This window comes from Lissotriton helveticus, chromosome 5_1 (genome assembly GCF_964261635.1).
Source record: "Lissotriton helveticus chromosome 5_1, aLisHel1.1, whole genome shotgun sequence".
NCBI classification, from domain to species: domain Eukaryota; kingdom Metazoa; phylum Chordata; class Amphibia; order Caudata; family Salamandridae; genus Lissotriton; species Lissotriton helveticus.
In genome coordinates this window covers 1,180,399,386-1,180,422,101 of record NC_136065.1, presented here as the reverse complement: position 1 = coordinate 1,180,422,101, position 22,716 = coordinate 1,180,399,386, and the positions used below count along the sequence as shown (strand labels likewise).

The window sequence follows — 22,716 nt, the reverse complement described above, 5'->3', positions numbered from 1 at the left end:
CCAGGGTATATGGTACACCACTTTACTAGGCACCTATGAGTAAATGGTGCTATTCAGGTGTTAGTCAATTTAACCATGTTTTAGGGAGTGAGCACAAGCACTTTAGCACTGGTTAGCAATGGCAAAGTGCACAGATTCCTAAGACCAACAAAAACGAATTCAGATAAAAAAGGAGGGGTGAAGGCAACATTTTGGGGAGAAGACCAACCTAAAGCTGACAGGTCTAACGTGTATATTTGGATAAAGGAAATGTAAGGCAGTAAAAGTATTAACGCAAGATAGCTCTAAGGTTTGGAGCTTCGGTGGCCGAGAAACTTTTAAACTATTTTAGGAAACCTTGAACCCATCTTCCAAAGTAAATTAGGATTGCCAACTTACAAAAGGGAGATTTCTCCTCGCAAAAGAAGTTGGTACCCAGAGTCAAAATTCTAGTGTCTAGTTGGAGGTCAATGAATGGACGCTGGACAAAGAGGAACTTTACTGATTCAAGGCAAACATTTTCTAGAGACAATTATATAACTGGACAGCAGAGTGGAAGATGGACTACAAGGACTTTTCATACCACAAACAGGTCCTCTAAGAAAAACAAACATTATGGGCAATATCTCATGAATAGCTGACACTGGTTGAACTTTTCAGTGGCAGCGGATTCCATGGGATATAGCACACTTGCTGTAACCTGCTGGCCTTTGGGAACAATTCAATTCCAGATTAGGGTCTCCTTTCACCATTACCCTACAATATCAGTGGAATCAAATGTGACAGACCAATGGTTCCAAAGTTCCAAAACCTTAATAAAATGTTTAGATAATGAGACACCCTAAAGCTCTAGGGTGAAAGGGGAAATTCCTTGTGTCCCACTCAGTCTGGAAAAAGGGAGGGTACAGGCTCCAGATAAGTTGAGGGACCCCAATGGGCAGTGCAGCCTCACCACAAGTTGCAGTTCTTTGATGGCCCAAACACATCTTCAGACCTCAGGTGAAGCAGATGTCACCTGGGAGAGTCTTGACCAGCTGACTGTCAACTCATAACTCCATGACAGACTCAGCATTCGAGCTGCACTACCATACGTCAAGATAGCGGAGTCTCTAAGTACAGATCCAGTATTCAACAAGGGATTTTGTGATGGCTTATGATTGTGTGAAAACTTTAAACACACTTGCCAGACAAAGTGCAACAGTATGCAAGATCATCTATTTAGGAATTGACCAAACACTACAATCCACAGGGTCATTAAATTAGTGATTAAAATGGCTAATAATCAATTCGCTGCCAAAGTAGTAAACGTAGCATGATATCACATTAGCAATATCGGCTTAGAAGAATATGTCAGAGATCTCAAGAATTTTAATGGTAAGATCTTCAAATGAGCTAAATATAGGGTTAGAAAGGATTATATAAGAGCAGAAATGTGTTTATAGGACAACAATACTTATCAAACAGCATGTGGTTACAGTTCAATTCTATTACAGCATAGAGATTTCAAAAATATATTGTAATAGGTATATTTTACAAATGTATAGAACTCAGACAAAAATAGCTACATTAATATGTGTCCAACATCATGTTTCGAAGCTTCAAAAATAAGTAATCCTTACAAGTACCTAGTGGAAAAAAACAGATTACTATTTATGTTTTAAAGGTGTATTACTACTGGGATAGTGCAGCATGGTATGTAGTGAAATCATTTATTTATGGCATATTGACAATGTAAGAGGGAGTGGTCCGGATATCACTACAATCAGTCTGCATGTGTGGGGGTGATTTGGTTTGATAGAAAAGAACAAAGCACCTCCCATATATCTATACTCTAGCTTTGATGGGACATCATGTGGTATAGGTTTCTTTTTGGGTATTGCAATGTATAAGATCTTTGTGTCACTGTGCTGTAGCGGCCACAGGCAGTGCCCTTTGTTTGGATGTTGGAGACTGGTCCAGCTCTATCATTACCGATATGTTGCAGAATATAACCACCCAGTAGTCGAGCATACCAGGACATATCCAGACCAGGTGCTAGAAATCCACGCTTGTCGCTCTACAGCAGAAGTAGGTCACACCAGCACCAATACATTTTTTGAGGTGTAGAATAGATCCTGTGTAAACATATAGAGTGTATTGCCCTGTGCCTACCATTCAGGGATATTGACCTAGTTTGAGTGCAACAGAAATCCCATTGTCTATCACTGAGGGGCACACCAATGTCATCTTCCCCTATCACCCTAGTCTAGAGGATGTTGAGGAGTTCTGTAGCCTGCACAATTATATATAATTTGGAAACTAAGTGGGAAGAATTTAATTGGATAACACCTGTATGAGTGCTGGTAATGGCTTTGGTTCCTGTGGGAACGATGACTAGGATGACCTCAAGTACAGTGTGTGTGTAGTTAAAAAAAAGTCTAAAGCTGTGCTGTCAGTCGGGTCTGTGAAATCATAAAGTATAGTAAATTGTTGTTCTACAAATAGCTTCACCAGTGTAGTTTTATTAAGCTCTGTGTGTTACTGCCTCACGTTGGCCCATTTCACTGCTCAACACTAAGGCAAAGATCCTGGCAAAAGTACTGGGGACCAAATTAAGGTAAGTAATTACATCTTTAATACACCCCGATTAATCCGGCTTCATGCCGAACAGGGGGACAAAGCTTAATCTGTGAAGATTATATGGGTTTAAGAGGTATATGGAGAGAGTCAGAGAGTTGGTACTGGTGATGTCATTAGATGCCACAGTGGCGTTTGACACCTGAGTGGTCGTACATGTTTGAAGTCCTGAAGAAGATGAGCAGGAGCTCGATAGTGGATCAAGCTCCTGTACCGACACCAAATGGCCAGAGTACAAGCCAATGGAGCTTTGTCAAGACCCTTTGAGTTGGGGGGAGAGACTAGGGAGGGCTGCCCACTGTCACCCATGATCTTCATGCTGGAACCGCTAGCGGCTTGGGTCAGGGAGGATGTCCTAATAAGAGGGCTGAACTGGGAGGTACATGGGAAGAAATAATTTAATTGTATGCAGACTAAGTGCTTTTATATGTGGCCCAACCTGAGTTACCGATCTCCAGACTACAGCAGGTATTTGAGATTTTTGGGAAATATTCTGGTTACCAAATAAACGGGGGGAAGTCCCATATATACCCACTAAATGAAATGGTCCAGCAACTGCCTGTAAGGCGTGCTATAAAAAAGTGTCAATGTAAGGGTTTCAGTACTTAAGCATCTATAGAACTAGAGAAGAGGACTCCTTCCTTGACTAAAGAAAAGGGCACCTTCCTTGACTAAAATCTGTACACACTGCTGGACAAGTTTAGATGTGATGTTGAACAATGGCATTCCCTGCCACTCACACTGATAAGTAAAGTCGCCGTGTTTAAAATGATAACCTTACCCAGGTTCCTGTATGCCCCTCAAAACAGTCAATTCATGATCCAAATTGATTTCTTTAAGAAACTGGATGCTACAATCCCATTATTGCTGTGGAACAGGAGGGAACCACAAATACCTTTAAGGAAACTGACAAAGGGAGTACATGATGAGGGCATAGCTCCCCCAGACATGAACAAAATACTATTGGGCCGCACAGATGAAAATGATAAATGACTGGGTATTCGCATCTCAGGATCAGAGTCAACTGATAAGCCATGGGAAGCAGTGGTGTAACAAACGCCCCGCAGTGCGGCGGCCCCCCGAACTCTGAGGGCCCCTTCCAGCACTGGCAGGCCTCTGGCCAGAGAGCTTCGGACTGCGTCTGGTGCGTGGGGCCCCCCTGCATGTACAAGTTTCGTTACACCACTGATGTGAAGTAGAGGATACCGAGCGGCATTACACAGACCGAGATCTCAGATTAGCGTACCTACCCGCACACAAACTGGAGGGAAAACACAAGATATCTGGGATGAGAAGGGACCCTCGCATAAGAATGTCCCTTGGAGAACAGTGGCACCTTGCTAGATGTGGGCAACCTCATACGGTTCCTGGGGTGGGACCCGCTAGGTATCAGTAAGCTGAAAGATATATGGTGAGATGGTCTCCTTTACTAACCTCAGGCAGGAGTACGAGATGTGTGACACTTGAAATCTTTAGATACAAGCAGATTAGACCTGCCCAGCATTTCACATTACAAAGGGCACCACAATTGCCAACTATTCTCCGCTAGAGGACAGGTTATTGAATGCCCCGTCATTAATCTATAAAAAAAGTAATGAACGATTCACATGATATTAAGCGGGCATTGAAAGACAGATGGATGACAGATGTGAGAGACTTTGAGGAGGAGGATTGGGAGGAGGCCCTAATAGCCCAAGAGAAGTGGCGATCGGTTCAGTTACGATTTTTGCACAGGTCATACTACTCCAGAACGATGCAGAAGAGAATAGAGGGGACTGACTCAGAGGAGTGCTTTAGAGGATGCACACCAGTGGGTTCCTTTTTAGGGCTCGCCTGGCGTTGGAGCGCGAAGCGCTCCCGCCAGCGAGTTCTATAGCCGCCTTGATCCCTGTCAAGGGAGTAGCAGCTGTGAACGAGCCCGACACAGAGCTGGGCACGAGCCGACTCAGGTCCGTGAACGCGCGGGAACGTCAACGTGCACGTTCACGCGCGTCACGCTCCTGTCCTCCCGCGTCTCTGCCGAGGCGCGCTCCAGGCCGACTTGCGGTGTGCGTCACAGCGTGTTCCAGCGGCCGGAGGTAGGTAAGTGAGGGCCGGGGGGGCGGCGGGATTTGTTTGCTTTGTTGCTAGCTTGTTTTTTTTTCCTGTTGGTTTGTGAGCGCTGTATATAGAATGGGCGAAGTACATTGGCCTTGGGCGAAGTAGCATGTGCTGAATGTATATTTGAGACCCCCTCCCCCAGCCCCCGAGGCTCTTGTGCTATCGATGCCCTCGTGAGAATGTACTGACATTAAAATGCTGGACCAACTTGAACTTTACATTGAAATGCCTTAAGATGCATGAGTGAATTTAACTGAGAACAATTGACTGTATGATAAACGAAATTATTTGATTTGTTCTATTTTCGAGTTGTTAAGACCAAACGAGGTATGGGTAAAAGTTTTTCATATGGTGTTTGCAGCCATTAGAATTAGCACCTACGTTTTTTGCACAAGTGTTCAACTTTCGATTTGTTATCCATTTAATATTGGCTTCTAGCTGGCGGTGAACAGCACGCATGATAATTTTATGCGCAAAAACAGGAACAAAGTAGTGTTTCTACACTTTTTCGTTCCTGTTTACCCTGGTTTGTAAATTGACAAAAAAATACTAGAGCCCACTGCAAAGCTGACATGCGAAATCGCGTGTTTACACACCGTCGTACTTGTTTATGCCAGTGCTCTATCTCTCCTTCACAACTGTAGTACATTGTCTTACCCACAACATATGCACTGAGGAAACAGCCTTTATTGTTGTCTACCTATGTTTGTAAATAAGATCAGAGTTGTGTTTTTTGGTGAGGCTGTTTGAATATGGAGGAATTAATTCACCACAGTTTCACAGGGGGGGCATCCTACAGGTATGAAGGGTCAGTAGGACTGGCGCATGATTAGAAATGCCACTTGCCAAAATATCACATGATAGAATCTTAAAGAGAATAGTGCTGTTGCCAGAAAGTAATCCAATCTAGAGCTGCAGCCGTGGACACATCTCATAACATGAAATTACATTCCGTGTCGCGGGGATGTACGAGAAGCCACACATCTGTGAGCAGCCCTGCCAATTACCTCGCATGTGGGGCTAGACTAACGCATTTTAGTTGTGGTATCCGCATCACCGTATTAAAATGCATTAGTCACGCATTTGGGGCACCCAGTCTACCCGTGCGAATTGCACCGGAAATTTCAAGCAGCAAGCGCCACGCTGCTCATGAGTGCCCTCCGTGGTGCCTGCCCCCTGTCTGAAATACAATGTAGCAGACCTCTTTAATAAAATATTTAATTATAAATGTACCATGACTTCAGGCAACAGACAGAACACAGAATTGTTTTCTCTTTGGAGCTGCAGGCCCAATACCACATGGTTTCATTCAGATCTGCCCTATGGGCTAAACGAATGCAATGAGAGCTCGGCAGTGACTACCTTTACATGGATACTATGGGGTGACTTGCCTAGTGTTTTCGGGCAAGGCGCCACCCGTTATGTGACTTTGATGGTGTCTGATTGGCGCTTGAAGCGGCATGTAGTAGGTCTAGTTTTCCCTACAGCACCTGTGTCCGCCTGAGTGGCGTATTCTGTGCTGCTTAATGCTGCAAATGAGGTCGCGCTGTGGCGTCCTGGCAATATCATGTGTTCCTGGTCCACTGGATGACAGTGAGTAACAAGCATTTGCAGTGCAATATGTCTTGCATTTACGCACGTTTAAGTTATTGGCATTGTAAATGACAATGCCTTTTATTTATGTTTTAAAAATGAAAACAAAAATAAAAGGCATTATTATTTGCAATGTGAATAGCTCAAACTCGTGTAAATGCGAGACCTATTGCATTGCAAATGCTTGTTCCATATCCTACGGTCATGCCCTGTGATACAGCGCTATTGGGAAGACCTAAGGGTGTGTATGGGATTGGTGACAGAAAATTGAATGAGGTCCTCTGCGAAAATGTGTATATTTCATATTTGGGAGATATTTGGTGCTCGAGCAGGGAGCTTACTGTAAGGCATATATGAACACACATGGGTTATTTACTATTGTTCATGCACTGGAATGCTTGTAATGCTGAAAATATCAATAACATTTGTTTTCCAAAAATATATATCATATGGGAGGAAGAAGGGGTTCCTAAATACACCAAATTGTGGGCGACCCTGGGCTGGAAGGTCAAAAATGTAATATTGTCAGGCACTGGGGAGCAAGAGACTGGCCAGTCCTAACAACCTGGGCATGGACTGGTGCATGTTAGCAAAAAAAAGCAGGTCTATGAATGTAGAATATGCCCCAGGAAAAGGACTAATATATGGAAGGCATGGCAGGCCTACCGAGGTTTCATATAACAGTATAAAGGATACGATGCACCGCTGTCATTGTAAAGGGAATGATGAGCGGTAACAATGCCATACTGAAACTGATATTCCTGCCCAGTGGGCACAGGGACATTGCCGCACTGTTGATCACCCTGTGTTCTATGATATTGCAGGTGGCAAATTGTTGGTTTTATACGGTAACAAAAATCAATAAAAAAAAATATTTAAAAAAAACATTTGTGTGTTGCTGGCAAGCCCTGGGTTTCACTGCCGGCAGGACAGTTAACTTGCTTAATAGCAGCATTTGGACAGCGTACAGCTGCAGCTGTCTCGTCTGTCTCCCCAGCTCACTCCAGGCTACAGCGGCGCAGTAGACTACACTGTAGACCAGGTTCATATCCTTGGAACGTCTGATGTTTGGGTTGCTTAGCACTGTCTGCATTCTATAAGGGGCAACTCTGTCATTTTCTACTACAGTGTGGGGAATTACACAGGTGTTGTGGTACCAATGATAAACAACAAATGAAGTATCTTGACCACTATAAGGAAACATGCATATTGCATGTTTCCCCCGCCCCCCTTATTTTACCCCATTTGGACAACAACTAGCTGCTGGTTTTTCGACTCAGAGTGCACTGAGCCCTGCTAACCAGACCAGAGTGCCAGTGTTCTAACACATTACAAAGTGTATGTTGAATTGGCTATCCCCAATTGGCAAGTGCTGACTTAACTATTCTTATTAGTTCCTAGTATACGGTACCCTGGGTACCAAGGGCATGTAAGGCAGACTGTCCACCCAGGGCTGCAGCACAGATTGTGCCAGCCTGTGTGTGACAAGTACAAAATGGCTCCCAGCCTGCCACTGCAGACTCGAATTGCAGTTGTCACACTGCCAGTTTGACTTTCCCATTACCACTAATGGCAAAGTCACCACTTCCCTTGGATTACAGAAGGGCTGCAGACACTCGTACGGCCCCTTCTGTAATACAGATAGCGCATGGTGTACATGTGGCGCCATCGCTATCTCAAGAGGGCATTCCCTCCTTTGCATGAAAGTGTGTCCCATGTAAATTAGAGAATATCTATACCTCTGCACCCAGGCTGTATCGATGCGGGCAGAGAAGTAAAGAAGCTGTCAGAAGGCACTGATAATGCACCACAAAAAGGTGGTGCACTGTCATTGCATGACTTGATGGGAGCCCTCTGGAGGGCATGAAGAGGAGCCTATGGACCCCACAAGCATCCCCTTGCAGGCGAGTGAAGTCAATCACTGCACCCGCATGCAAGGGGATCTATCTCCTCTCTTTAAAAAGTCACTGATGCCATGGTCAAATTTAATGTCACTATTAAAGTAATGCACTTGAGGGGGTTGCGACTCTGTGACCCAAGTGGTCCAGTAACCTCACATGGGCACTGGCCAACAGACCGCTTTCTGCTCACCTGGGGAGTCTGAATGACTTCCAGGTTTAAAAACAATAGCAACCTGCCGCAGGAAGAGGTGTCACCTCTCACTTGAAGGAAGCAATTTATGGTGTTAGCCCCAAAGCAAGCATTAGAGGTGAACCCTTCTTTGATGGGAAAATGTCAATAACACTCTGGAGAGGCTGCCTTTTGTTCAGGTAGGCAGGCTGGAAATAGGGAGAGAGAGGAAAGACCCAAATTGGCTTTCCTGTGGGTGTGCAGCCTCCAGGTAGCCACGGCTGCCAAACCCCTAACAGCCGAGAAGGGGTTAGGTGCCACACATTGCCAGAGAGTCATCACCAAGAGGGAGGGGAACAGTTAGCCCATAAGCTACTGACCACGTTGTCCACTCAGGGAACTTTCCTGGGATAAATATTGCGCCCCTGTCACCCTGAACCTCAGATTACATCGGAGTTGGAACAAGGTCCAAAGAAAGACTGCCATGTTGCCCCCTGGACTGCACACAGAGAGGCTGCACGGTCTGCTGGACTGCACCTGATGCACTTTAAGCTGACGAAGTTAGGATGGTTATAGACAATGGCGCCTGAGGCTCCTGGCTTGGGAAAAAGTCATCCCCCAGCCCCAGACTGAAGAAGTGGCTCCAAGGGTCAGTAGGCTGCCCCCCTGGAACAGCACCAGAGACAATAAATCTGAAGAAGCCCAAACCGGTATATTGGTAGCCACTTTAGATGATTTGCCGCCGACTGCCATAGCGCGCCCCAAGAGCCCGATCCTCGATGGCCAAAAGTTGCACCCTAGTCCGCTAGACCCAGGAGTGTCATCAGAGTCCAGATTGGTCGCCCATGAGGGTCACCATCCCCCAGAGACCGGTAGCTCAGCCACAGCTGGCATCCTAGAGTCTCAAAAAGGACTTTGGGGGACTTCGACCTCTGTGGCCAAAGTCACCCCATACGACAGTGGATCGAGAAATCACCTCTGTTGACCACACAGCAACTGAAGCATCTTTGAGCATCTTTTCATCCTGTAACCTCAGCATCAGGACCACTCCATTAAAGTCTATGGCGTTCATACTATAAAGTTTGTAACTGCACTGCAAAACACTCTGGTGACCAGGTAACTGTCCAAATCTACCCCATTGGACCACCCGTTCTTCTCTATGTCGGATTTGTTTGCCCAAGCCAGACATTAGTGGCCAAACTAACTTTTACAAGCTTTTCGAAAGTATGTAAACTTTTGATTGACCAATGCTTTTTTGTGGGTGAATTAAAAAGTGATAAAACATTTAAAAATGTGTATCTTCAAAACCATCCAGTGGAATTTGCTCATCTAGTACTCTAAGAATTCATAAACATATAATCTATTTTTATAAATTGCAGTTGTGTTTCTTTCATATTGTGTGGCTTTCTTATTTCATTGTTTTGTACTGTTAAACTTACACTAGATCCTTTGTTCAAGCCTTGCTCCTTGAAGCCCTAGACACCCAGGGTTGAGCTTAAGGTTGTGCAAACGAGCCTGACTGGACCCAAAACAGTTTTTACGAGTGTATTCCACAGTAAGGCTGCACAGACCTATCAAATAATACATCCAAATCCTTACAAGCACAAATTCTCTTGTAGGATTATGCCTTTGTCTCTATGTTTGTGTATACATAGTTAGTAAAACAGTCATTTGCTGGAAAGTACGAGGAATATGAGGGTCCAAGTTCTGGCAGCTACATCTGGGCTGACCTGCCCAACCCATGGAAATATTGTAATTGTATTTATAAAGCGCTTACTACCCCTGACCGACACAGGATACAACTGAGCAGCACCTGTGAGTTGTTTGCATTCCGTTTGAAGCAGCTACCTGCAGACAGTACAGGGGCTTTCTTATTTTCACTTCCAGAGGGCCCAAAACAAAGGCTTGATTTAAAGGGCCATCAGCCCATCTTTTTTTGAAGTATCACCTTGGATTGGCTGGGAGCTATCTGAAGCCTGTTATCTAGATGCATGTGAAATGGAAAGAAACAAAGGAACACAGCTTATCACTTCACAAGTTCCTTAGAGAAACTATGACTTGGAGGCAGGTTGTCACCCAATTTTAAACCCCTATGTAAGAGAAGTGCATAAACTGTAAAAATGCAAGATTTATCTGTGCCAATAAGTAATTACACTAATAATATTTTGAATGGCACCTACTGTTTACTATTTTATTTAGGGCATTTATTGCACTACTCATCCCAGTGTAGGGTGTCAGAGCACTTTGCATCACACACAGAAACAATAAATCATACACATGAGTATATCGATGTACAGGAAATGTTAATTAAAACAATGATATTATTGCTGGGCACACAAATATCTCTTTAGTAGGATGAGTAGGTCTTTAACTTGTCTTAACCATGTAAGTGATTTTAAAATGCAGCCTCTTTGTGACCGATTAAGTAAGCTAGAACAGATTCCCTGTCACGTTTGTCCTTGTTGCCATTTTCTCTTCAGTATATTATTTTTTATATGAATGTATAAGTCGTGTATAAGTTGACTGTCAGACTCTGCTTTTCAAGCTCCTCGTGACTCCACTCCCTTTACTTTGCCACACATTGACCCCCAATGTATGGGTTTCCGGAGTAAATGTTTTCCAATTCCATCACTGAAATTATTTTGATATAAAATAGTAACAGTTCCTCGCATCCTGCCATACCTCTCAACCATCACGATGATCTAGTTCGCAGAAAGGAAAAGGAGAGACTAGAGTCAAACCGTGGCTTGTATTTAAATGTCATGGAATCAGGAAGAGCAAAGACCCCAGCTTTAACTTAACCCAAACCTTCACTGTATGTAACAAAAAAAGATTAACTTGACTCTAACTTCGAATAAGAGTTAGATTGGTGCACTGTGAACCTGTACTTTCGCCAACATACAAGCAAGGCTGCATACAAGCTCTCATCTCAGAGGTGAATTGGCAGCATCACTGCCTTGTTTGTATTCCAGGATCACCGCCTTAACCCCTTCTATGCTGATGACGGCCCCCGTCCGTCATGCATCACGGTGGGCGTGTGCTGATGACGGCTGGGGGCCGTCATGATCCCGCCCACTCTTAAAAACGGCCGCACAGGCGCAGAATCGCGGCCACGCCCAAGGGGTTAAAATGCCAGCCGCAGCACTCACCTGGGCAATGGATGAAGGACCATTCATAGCTTTTGTCTCGCGGGCACAGCGCAGTGTCCAGAAGCATCTCATTGGTGTTCTTCCCCAGTGGTTTCATTGGGCCCCTGGAAGACCCCTCCACGCAGTGCCCTTTGCCCGTGTTACTGGGGTCGTTGCACCACCCGCAGCCAGGCTGCTCCAGGCAAAGTCCGCACGTCCGCAAGCCGGAGCAGTTCTGAGCTACAGGGGACAGAGATGTATATGGTTGTTACATATGAGCATATACTGTACGACAGTGATACTACACGGAGGCTTAGGAGCAGGGGAGGGCATTAAAAGCACAAAAAATGATGCATTAAAAGCAAAAAACGATACAGAACTTAATTCGCAAATGTGTTTGGTCACATATGAGCTTGTGAAACAAAGTGTGCACTTTACAAATAAAAAGCGCACATGCAGTGCGCATATGTGAACTTTAAGTGTGCCAAACTACAGGTATGTGCAAATGTGTAAAAGGAGTATGTGCTAGTGTGAGTGGCTGGCCTCAATGCAGCTATCGCAATAGAATAATACAGGGTCTTATTTTTTTTTTTGAAGGTACAACAATTTATAAAAAGAGCATATTTTAATATATTTATAGAGACCTTGATCATTAAAATCCACTGGAGGGTTCCGGAGATACAGAGTTTAGCACTTGAACAATTATAAATGCAACCACAAACAAGCACTGGCAAATGTAAAGTTTGAAAACTTTAGAAAAGTTAGTGAAAGTGCTCCGACCTAGCTTGGGTGACCAAATCCATCAAGGATACTGTCTAGGGGGCCAGAAGGGATAGTTTTGACAGTTTTCTGGCCACCAGAGCATTTTTGAAGCAGGTTCCAAAATGTACAGGACAGCCTCCATCTAAGTCAATGGAGTGGTTCTGCTCCTGAGGGGTGCAGGCTCAAAGATGCTCCTGCAGAAGTTCGGTCGAGTCCTTGGTCCACAGGTGTGTGGGGGTGACTCTGTTCAGGGTCTGAAGGTCCCTCAAAGTCCTCTGTGCGGGGTCCCAAGGGCTGCCGATGCAGATCATGCACTTTTGCAACACAGCGGTCACGGTGCAAATCTTTGAAGGCTGTAATGCGGTCTTATGGAAGGCGTTTTCGTGCACTCCGCAAGATTTGAACCCAACTGATGCCACCCAGGGGCAGATTGCCATGCGGTGAGGACTATTTCTCCACTCTTCACCAACTCTCATGCTCCACCACTTAATAAACCCCTCTGCACTCTCGGGTGCTAGACAAACAGGTCTCTTTCTCTAGTCAATAGAGCGGAGCACCCAATAAATGTGTAGGAAAGGAATGTGGTGTCACCTTATCTTACATATTAATGAGGTGGGCTAGTTGAGGAGTGTTGTGCTAGTCACCCAACCTCATTGCCAGTCCTAAGAAAGCTTCAGTCCTGTTTGTGACTATATAACATGAGCCAAGTGCATCATTGTGAACATATCGGTGTACTGCATTCTGGGCACCTTAGTCAGGAACAAGCCCTATAAAGTTAAACTATAATTTATTTTAGAATTGTATATAGTGCCAGCTAGACCCGAAGGTATCAAAGCACTTTACAAGACAAGTAGTAAGCGGATTCAAGGTTGACATAACATATCCGGGAGGACCGAAAAAAAGGAAAAACAGTATAACGTTATATAAGTAAATCAAAAAGTAACATATAGTACAACATTATACCTCTTCGGTATTGATGATAGAATAAAACATTACATTGGGTCAGGTGACCGTAACTAATGTTCCTTACTGGAGAAGCAAGTTCAGGAGAGTGGTGTGTGCTGCATCTCTGGAGAACCCAGCATACATTTCCTGCCCAGCTAGGAAGGATTACGACAGAGGCCAGGGTCTGAACTTAGATCAGGGATAGCAATGTGGGTGACGGAGGTGGCGACTCCAAAAGGGGAGACTGACTCTAAGCAGCGGCGGCTCCTTCGCTAAGGTGGAGGAGCGTCGCCCCACTATTTGAGCAGTGCAAAAATAAAAATAAAATGATCATAAAAAGATGTTATTTTATTTTTCTGTGCGGGACTAGTGCCACGTCAGTGTAGGGCGGGGTTAAGCACAGCGAGGGGTCGTTTGCAATTCCTAAGTGTGCATGAATGGTTAGTTGGCCCTCTGGGGCTGGCCAAGCATTCATGCGCACTTACCCCGTTCTCCACCTGGCTGTGTTGCACAGCCTGAAGGAGAACACGCCAAGGCTTTCAGGCACTGCCTGAGGGGCCAAACAGGCCGCTCAGACCAATCACGACCTGGCTCATGCAGGGTTGTGATTGGATGGGAGAGTCTGCTTCTGGTGCTACCAGTGCAGACAAAGAGGACGGAGGAGAGGCCTGCGGCGTCAGCGGCTAGAGGAAAGGTATTTTTTTTTAAATCCATCCCCACCACCCCCGTTCCGAGGCAGCTGCTACTGATTCGAAGTGACTTTCCTGCCTGGGAGGTACTGAGCACAATCCAGACTGCTGAAAGGAAGCCTCGTCACTGAGTAGGGATACCCACACCATCTACTGCTTGCGTGGGGTAACTCCCTTATTGACTAGTGACATCCATCCCAGCCTGTACCTGTGAAAAGACTGTGAAACTTAGAACACATGTTCTAAAGTCGTTGCTTTTTTTGGATACTTCATCGAGACACTGTTAAGGCATTATTAGTAAGAGGCCATCAAATCAGGGCAGGGAACCACCCTCCCGCTGGCAGTAGGATTACCCCAAGAATAGCTATGTACCACAGATATACATTAAAATAAAATACACTAAAAACTTTGCCCACTTAACCGAAACTGAGACTCAGGATTGCAAACCCTGTGCAGTACCGCATTACATTTGAGCTAGGTTTGGGCTATATAAATACCACGTACATACTGAAGTCTTGCTCTTTCACTGGCTTTTGACAACCACCATCATCAGAAACCTCCTTTGAGGGTGGCTCAATAGCTAAGAAATCATGGACGAGAATCATACACCTGATGTACAATGCTGCCGTTATGTCAACTCAAAAAGCACATAAGAAAATGTGACACCCCCATGCTGGCTAAAGTCATTAAGAAAAGGGTCCATTCAGGAACGGTGGAAGGATTTTTAGTACTCCAGGCAAAATAGCATTTTGTGTCATTCTGAGAACACTCCCCATAGGGAAACAACCTTTACAATGCAACTTTTACAACGCACTACCATTACAACAAAACTTTTACAACGCAACATCTATTACATCGCATGCCATTACAACGCAATACCACTACCACGCATACCATTACCATCCAACACTTACCCTACTGTTGCACCCCCTGGAGTTAGAATAGTAATTTTTACCCCTACACTACCCAACACTTACCCTACTGTTGCACCCCCTGGAGTTAGAATAGTAATTTTTACACCTACACTATCCAATACTTACCATACATGCAATGAAATGTTATGCGTTGTAATGGTATGCATTGTAAAGGTAGTATGCGTTGTAATGGAATGCGTTGTAAAGGTATTTTTAAAAAATGTGTTGTAATGGCATGCGTTGTAATGGAATGCGTTGTAATGGATGTTGCGTTGTAAAAAATGCGTTGTAAAGGTATGCGTTGTAAAAGTGTGCGTTGTAACGTCATACAACCCTCCCCATACACCGAAAAAGCGAATTTACCGTCTCTTTCATAGTAATCTGCTGTCACCAGTAGGTGGCCATCTAATTCTTTGCCCGTCATGTATGGGAATCATAGCAATATAAACGGCGAACTCCATATTTAAGCACAATTGTAAAAGATGAACAGCCAAAGGCAACTCGGCCTGGATATTTACTAGTAAACTGTATGAGATACTGATGTCTGCAGCAGGTGCATTAATGCACTGGACTATCATAACTAGCTCACCAGGACCAACTCTATATGACATCAAAGTCTCACACTGATGCCAAGGTTCCGCGGTCCCTGTGTTTTTCAAGAGGCAAACTCTCTGAGCAAAGACCTTCCACTCAGAAAGCCATTCCACGTCAAATGCAGGATCAACTTTGTCCAATTGACCAACTACATCACCGCTGCAATCAAAAAATTGTAGTTTTTTTTTACTCAAAACATCAACTTGTACTTTTGACTATCTGTTTCCTTGTAATGATAAAAATAAGTGATACTGTTGCAATAATCCCGCTCCCAGAACACCCGCGAGCCCACCAGGGTAAAACAGGACATCTATCTGATCTGATTGGTTGAATGTCCAAGTAGGATCACAGATGCAAAACAAAGGGCTAGATACACCTAAACTAGGCTAACAGTTTCCAAAGTTGTGAATGGCCAAGTGTTATTATGGAACCCGAACAGTATAAACAGGCCCAGCCTTTCTCTGCAGAGGCACTCAAACTTCTGAAAGTCTGCTTCCAATAACCCTCTTGCTTTTTACAGCTTCTAGTAAGCTTCTTTATGGACAGGGTGACTTGATTTGTGTGGGGTCTTGTTATAGGCACTAGGACCCAGAGGTGCAGGGACCATTACGCTGCGCAACCTCAACACTGGCCATGACTCCTCCTGAAGTGGGTGGACAGCAGCGAGGAGTGTAAAGAGGTAGCATGGTGAAAGACAAGCACTACCAGAAGTAAAGGGATAAGTCATTTTGCAGATAATGAAAGTTAGTGCATCATGATAATTATGAGATAATTAAAGCAACTGCATCAGCATCTGGATTTGCTGGTCATGTATGACATTTCATACTGCCTTCTTCAGCCTCCAGACAATCTGCATGCTGGAATGAAGCTCTTTCAAAACTTACCTGGCAGAAACCTCAGATGTAGGGTAGTGATGCTCTTTCACTATTTTCTGTTTTGCATAAAATACATACTAGTCTACACTAGATATACATATTGTCATAGTATGATTTGACTTTAAAGATTCCCATAGTTAATGTGTGTTCATGTTAAGCTAGAGTTAGTTAAAGTAGGCTTCAGTTTGAATAACTCATATTAAACATAAATTTACATGTGGCTGCTGTGCTCTTTATCTATTTTTCTTGTTTCAGTAGTTTGAATTAATTAGAATGTTACACATGTTTTGGTTACTGTGAGAAATGTTATCTGTATGACTTCCATAGTGAGTGAAAAGTGAATTTCTAAAGTAGCTGAGACAGGCTGACTGAGATTTATCATCCTGCTATAAGATATCTCTTAAAGGCCATGAAGCTGAAAACTTCCGCTGTATGATGACTGGGAAGAAGGGAAAACCCATCTTTATCAGGGAATATTCGATTCTGATTGGTCACCTCTCCCTGAGAACCGTGGAGAGTGTCACACCTAGCCGAGAATTGTGTGATTTAATTGTGCAGACTGAATCTATTTGTTTTTGCCTTTTAGAGGCTTCTCTTGCTGATACCTTCTGCTTGACTTGTCTCACAAATTTCTTAGTTTCCTTTTAGCTTAGCATGTTAGGGAATTTCCCGCCAGGGTAAACTGATCTTGCTTGATTTGCTATTGACAACTTTGAACAGTTTGTCTTTGTATTTACAATTTTGAATAGCTTTGAATTATACTGACCAATCAATTTGTATGATAATCATCGATTTATGACTAATCAAATGATTTGAGTTTGTAACTTTGCTAATCTGCTAGTAAATCTTTATGGTTTGCAAATCTACTGCTCCCTGAAATATTTGTGGAGCCTAATGCACTTCACTGTTATCGATGAATTGTTTATTTGTTGATGTTAAACCTCAGTCTGGGACTAAAATCCCATCCATTCAAGTGCAGCTTGTATTTTAGTTTGCACCAAGGATCTGCATGGTGCAAAAACCATCCTGCTTCAAAAATCTGGTAGCAGAAGATGGTCCCCACTGAGGTTTAAGGAGTTAGACTTTGCCCTACAGTCGGTTAGAATCTGTCTCAGCCCAATCCACGTCCCTGAGGATCCATGGTCGAGATTTGAGTATTGGCAGTGTTCCAATGTTCCTGAAGCAGTTGAAATTTCTTAGGTGTGTTAGTATTAGTAGGATTATGCATCTTATCTTTGATTGTATGTAGCGGAGTGTTGCAGTTTTTGTGGTTTGGATGATTTAGTGTGTTTTGCTGGATGATGTCCATTTGGGTCCAGAAAGGCTTTATGCTGCAGTTGAAATTTGAAATGGCTTCTCGCATATATTGCTAGTTCTTATGAAGAGAAATGTGCTTGCTACAAAGAATTGAAGTTTGGTTATCAGACTTGTGGTTGTCTAAGTCTATATGTTTGAATCCTGCTGCTGGGTAGCCACACCTAGCACACAATTCTGGAGCTATAGGAAAGATTCTCCAGAGCTACTGGGGGAGAAATAGTCGCTATGTAGTATATAAAACTGGACCAGTTTTATTTGCCATTTCTAGACCTTCCTCTGGAATGCCAATGCCTTTGTCCATTTCTCATCATGGAGAGGTCGACTAAATTCTCCCTCCCATTTTTCTTTTAAGGATTGCAGCGAGATTTGTGTTCGGGTCACTAGGGCCCCAGCCATCCAGCTGACAAGCCTGTGGCCCATTACCCAGTCTGTGCAGAACTTGCATAAGCTGGTGGGTGGCCACTTTCAGGAAGGTAAGACATTGTGTAAGTCATATTGCTCCATCAAGGTCATAAAGGAGATGACCTGACCGTTCTGCAAGAGTCCCCCAAGATAGTGAGTTTGGCCTTCTTCCAAATGCTCAGCTTCTGACTGGTGATATGTCTTTGCCGGGCCTTTAGACTGAGTAAGGGTATCAAAAGCACATAGGGAAACAGATGTTTCCCTAGCTCGAAGGTGGGGGAATCTCTGTTTGGAATAGGTCCCTGGGACCATGACCGTCAACAGCTTGGCCTGAGTGAGCAATGGGCCACTGTGCACGTTTCTTCAAGGAAGCATTCCAGCAACCAGTAAGAGAGCCACTGTAAATGAGCCACTATATAATACTATTTCAAAATAGGGGTCACAAGGCTTCCTTGGTCTCGTGGAAGGTGTAGTTTAGAGAGGGACACCCGTCTACGGAACTATCATGTCAAACACAATACTAGGTCCCCCAGGAGCTTATGCATATACCAGAAGAACTTTTTGGGAGAGATATATGGAGGTTTGCAAAATAATAAAGGAGTCAGGTGAGCATCACCATCTTGCAAACGGCAAGGCGGTCCATCGCTCATTAAGCGAGGGACCGCTAAAAGGTTACCTGACGCTAAAGTGATGATATCACTGCTGTCAGATTACCATCCAAAAAGTCTTAAACAGTATGGTACATTCGGAAACCTAGGTATCAGAAGGTGGTAAGCTCCTAGCAGACTGGGCCAGAGTACAGATCCACTGCTACCGGCATTGCATTAGAGGCCAATGGGAATGTACAAGATTTGTTCCAGCTCACCCAGAGTTCCAAGACTTTTCCAAAGTCTGCCAAGAGGCTAGGTATGAAGGCATGATCAGACAATAGGTCTTTAATACAGAATAAAATGTTGTTGGCATATAACAAGAGTGCGTGGACTCCATGCGGAGAGGTATTTCCCATTCTGTGTCACCTTGTCTGGCATGTGTGCCAATGGTTCCATTGCTAACATGAATAAGATGGAGGAGAGTGGGCAACCCTGCTTCATACCTCTTCCAAAAGATATGGCTTCAGAAAGCTGTCCACCCATATCTGACTCGGACTATAGGGGCAGTATAAATTATACAGATTAATCTGACGATATGTGCACCAAAGCCAAACTTAGAGAACAAATAAAACAAGTAATCCCGCAAATCCATAGCCACCTCCCCAGGGCGGCCTGCATAATTCGAAAAAACAAAGCATGTTGAGAGAGATGTTTCTACCTGGGATGAACCCTTTTTGGTCAGTATGTACTTGCCACCGGAACATTTGTTGAATACAATTAGCCAGGAATTTGTTTAGGATTTTATAATCTATGTTTAGTATGGCTATGTGGCAGTATGAGGTGAGGTCCATGGGGTCCTTCTTGGGTTTTAGCAGAGAAATCAGCTAGGCCTCGAGAAGCGTGGCTGGGTTTAATCTGACCTCCCTTGCCTTCGGTAAGCGTAGTCAATTTTGGTGCTAAGGATCTTGCAAACATCTTGTAAAATTCGGCCAAGAGACCGTCTTTCCCAGGAGATTTACCGGCTGCTAGCTCCGTTATTACTGCTTTCACCCCCTTGGGCCTTGATCGGGATCATCAATTTCTTTGCGGTCTTCCGGGAAAAATCTGGGGAGAGGGGTTACCTCCAGGCATTCCACCACTTCATCATGCCAGGGCCCAGTAAGGACTGTAGCTGGCATCATCTTGAATTTGCTCATTTCATGGAGATCCTCTCTATGTATAAACACAGGTAAGTCTTATAAACTATACTTTCAACGTTTTCTTATTTAATCCTCAGATGAGTATAACTTTGCCTCTATTTATGGGCCAGATAAGTTGGAGTAGTGATGCCTTGGACTTCACTCAGTTAAAGGAACCTCTCATTCTGTCTGGAGATCTAGATGTCAAATTAGATCACACATGGCCAAACTGAGGAGGCCGAGATTCTGAGTACTGGATAAAACTACGTTATCTCCAACTATTCAGGCTGTTTGGCAAGAGTAGGCTTTACTATTTACTTGTCACTCTAGCTGTAACCACGTATATTACTTTTTGATTTCATCATCTATCATGAGCTATGTGAAAGCAAAGATACTGCTTATTGCTGTAATTGAATTATAGGCATATGTGGATGAAGTGGAACGAAAGCAAGTAGATGGAGATTTGATTGGAAAATTAGAACTTTATGACGCAAGGTAAGACGCACATAAGGATATTCAGGTATGAGGTGACTTAACAGACCTAAATGGGTTCAGGAATGGGTTCAGGGTTACAATCAATTCATGTTTTGTCCAAAAATTACTTTTTAGTTTCTACATTTTCACTCAATTATTATACCTTTTGCTTAGCAATGTTATTTCTTCACCATATCAAAAATGCTATGTATATTTTTCCATGTAATAGGTCTATTAGGATCTATTCTTACTAACTCATAGGAATAGTTGCAGTTAACACGCAAGGCCAGTTCAACAAATGAACTGGAGACTATGGCTCTGAAATAAAAAATAAGTTTCCAGTCTCTTAAACATATCATCCAGGTTTGGACAACCTCTCATTTGCACTTCTTTACAGAGATGTTGGGATGACTAATTCAAATAGTACAAATAATTTAGCATTAGGCAAATACCCCCTAACTATCTGACAATTGCTCTGCCTCTTAAATGGCAGTAGCAGGGAGAAGGTTAAATGTGACTGTCATATGCTGTTGGAGCAAGGGGACAGTTTAATGGCAAGTGGGTATGAAGGGCATACATGGAAACCTATGGGTTTTGAGACGCATTAAGATTTATTTTTGAGTGGTGATTATTAAGGACTTACCCCCAGATGCATCAAGCATCTATTTTCGATTCCTTATTAGCGAAAAATAAGGATTCCTTAATAAGGAATAGCAAAATGCTATGCATGAAGAAATCGCTAAAAAAATTGCGATTTCTTAATATTCCTTAATTGCGACTCGCAACCTGGACCTAGAGGCCCATAGGAATGAATGGGAAGACATTCTCAATTTGAGATTAGCAATTAGCGAATCGCAAATTGAGAATGAAATTTCAAGGGTGAAGGGGTGTCCAAAGGACACCCTGTTGCACCCCTGAAATTAATCTGTGCACATATGTTGCGCACACACATGCCCTAAGGGCATGTGTGTGCGCAACAAAACTTTGAAAAATGCACAAAAGTGCATTTTTCAAAGTTTTTGCAAATTACCATGAAGTTCAACTTCATGGTAATTTGCTCCCCCTATTAGCGAAATCGCTATTTTTTTTACTTTGTTGCATTGCATTCAAGGAATCTCAATTTGGGATTCCTTAAACGCAATCGTAATTTAAGGAATCTCAATTTAGAGATTCCTTAAATTGCGTTTTTTGCATTTGGGATGATGCATCCCAAATGCAAAAATACCGGTCGCAAAGGGGCAGATTCGGTGAATCTGCCCCTTTGCGACCAGAGTTTCCTTTCATGCATCTGGGCCATAATGTCTCAAACACCTCGAAATGTTAACAGAATCACAAAATATACTGACATTTCAATTTATGTTATTCTGAAGTAAATAGTGATCATGAAATTACCCCTAAATTGTTTAAAGGGGAAGCAAAGGTAACCCAAAGCTGAAATATAGAAAAATTACAGGCATTGTAAGGAAATGGGACTGATCCTGAGAAAATAATCTTTTACCTTGAGGTGTGACCAAATGTCGTGAAAATTAAAAGCAATAGTAAATGCTCAAGTCTTCTGCCAAAGTTACACTTAATTTGTGCCTGGGCACAGGGGAGTTGCGAAACTGGAAAGCGTATTCATTGCAGCCTCTCACACTGTTTTAATCCTCACAGACAGCCTTCTCTGCAGCTTTAATTTTTAGCGCATTAAAGAGGATTGTTAGTTGTTTCAGATTTCTCGGGAGGCAACAGATCTCATGCCTTATAGTGATTTGCATGTTTACATATAAACTAATGTTTTAAAACACGAACAAATGAAGAGCTAGAAGTTATGTAGAATGGATGATCGAAATACTAGGTAGGATCAAACAAATATCTTAAGAAATTAAGGTTTTTGATATATGAAATGACATAAATAATTCATACTTGAAGGGCATGTTTAATCAGGGTAATGTACTCTATTTCTTTTTAATACCGTTGCGAACAATTACAGCCAAACTCGGATGATTTATAAATATTAATTTTCTTTCTCGCACATTAAATAGGGATGGCATCAGAGCACAGAACAAGTGGAATATCCGTGATAATGTTTTTTAATGATGGATGCCCAATGTTCCCTCAGTTTCTTCATCTTTTCTTTAACTTTTTTCTAAACTATATGTGTTTACCCTGAGGGATCTCATAGTGCTACAGAGGAATTACTGAAACATACACCATCAAAATTAGGCTGCCACATTAAGATGTGAAGAGTCTGTTTTTCAGTCTCTTCCAAAATCTATTATGCACTGGCTTGCTGCAGACACTGACTGGTCTGTAATTCCACAGCAAGGCTCGGTAGACATGAAAGACACGACTGCCATATTTCTGGAGTTTTTTTTAGGTGCTAAAATCCGTTTTTGGTGGTTCCAGGACCATTAGAAGTGACAAGGCCCAAGTGAATCAATCAAGGCCTTTTTAGGTTTCGCCTGGAGCACGGAGCTTTAGCTCCGCCTCCAGGAGAAATCTCTAGTC

General features: G+C 43.3%; 1 protein-coding gene across 1 annotated transcript in view; it reads right to left on the bottom strand.

Annotated features, from left to right (window-relative positions):
- The window catches only part of ATRNL1 (attractin like 1), a 2,439,979-nt gene that overhangs the window by 1,426,645 nt on the left and 990,618 nt on the right, over positions 1 to 22,716 (bottom strand). The window contains exon 18 of the mRNA XM_078643887.1: positions 11,508 to 11,726. Coding sequence (XP_078500013.1) covers positions 11,508 to 11,726 — 219 coding nt within the window. The remainder of the gene's footprint in view (positions 1 to 11,507; positions 11,727 to 22,716) is intronic.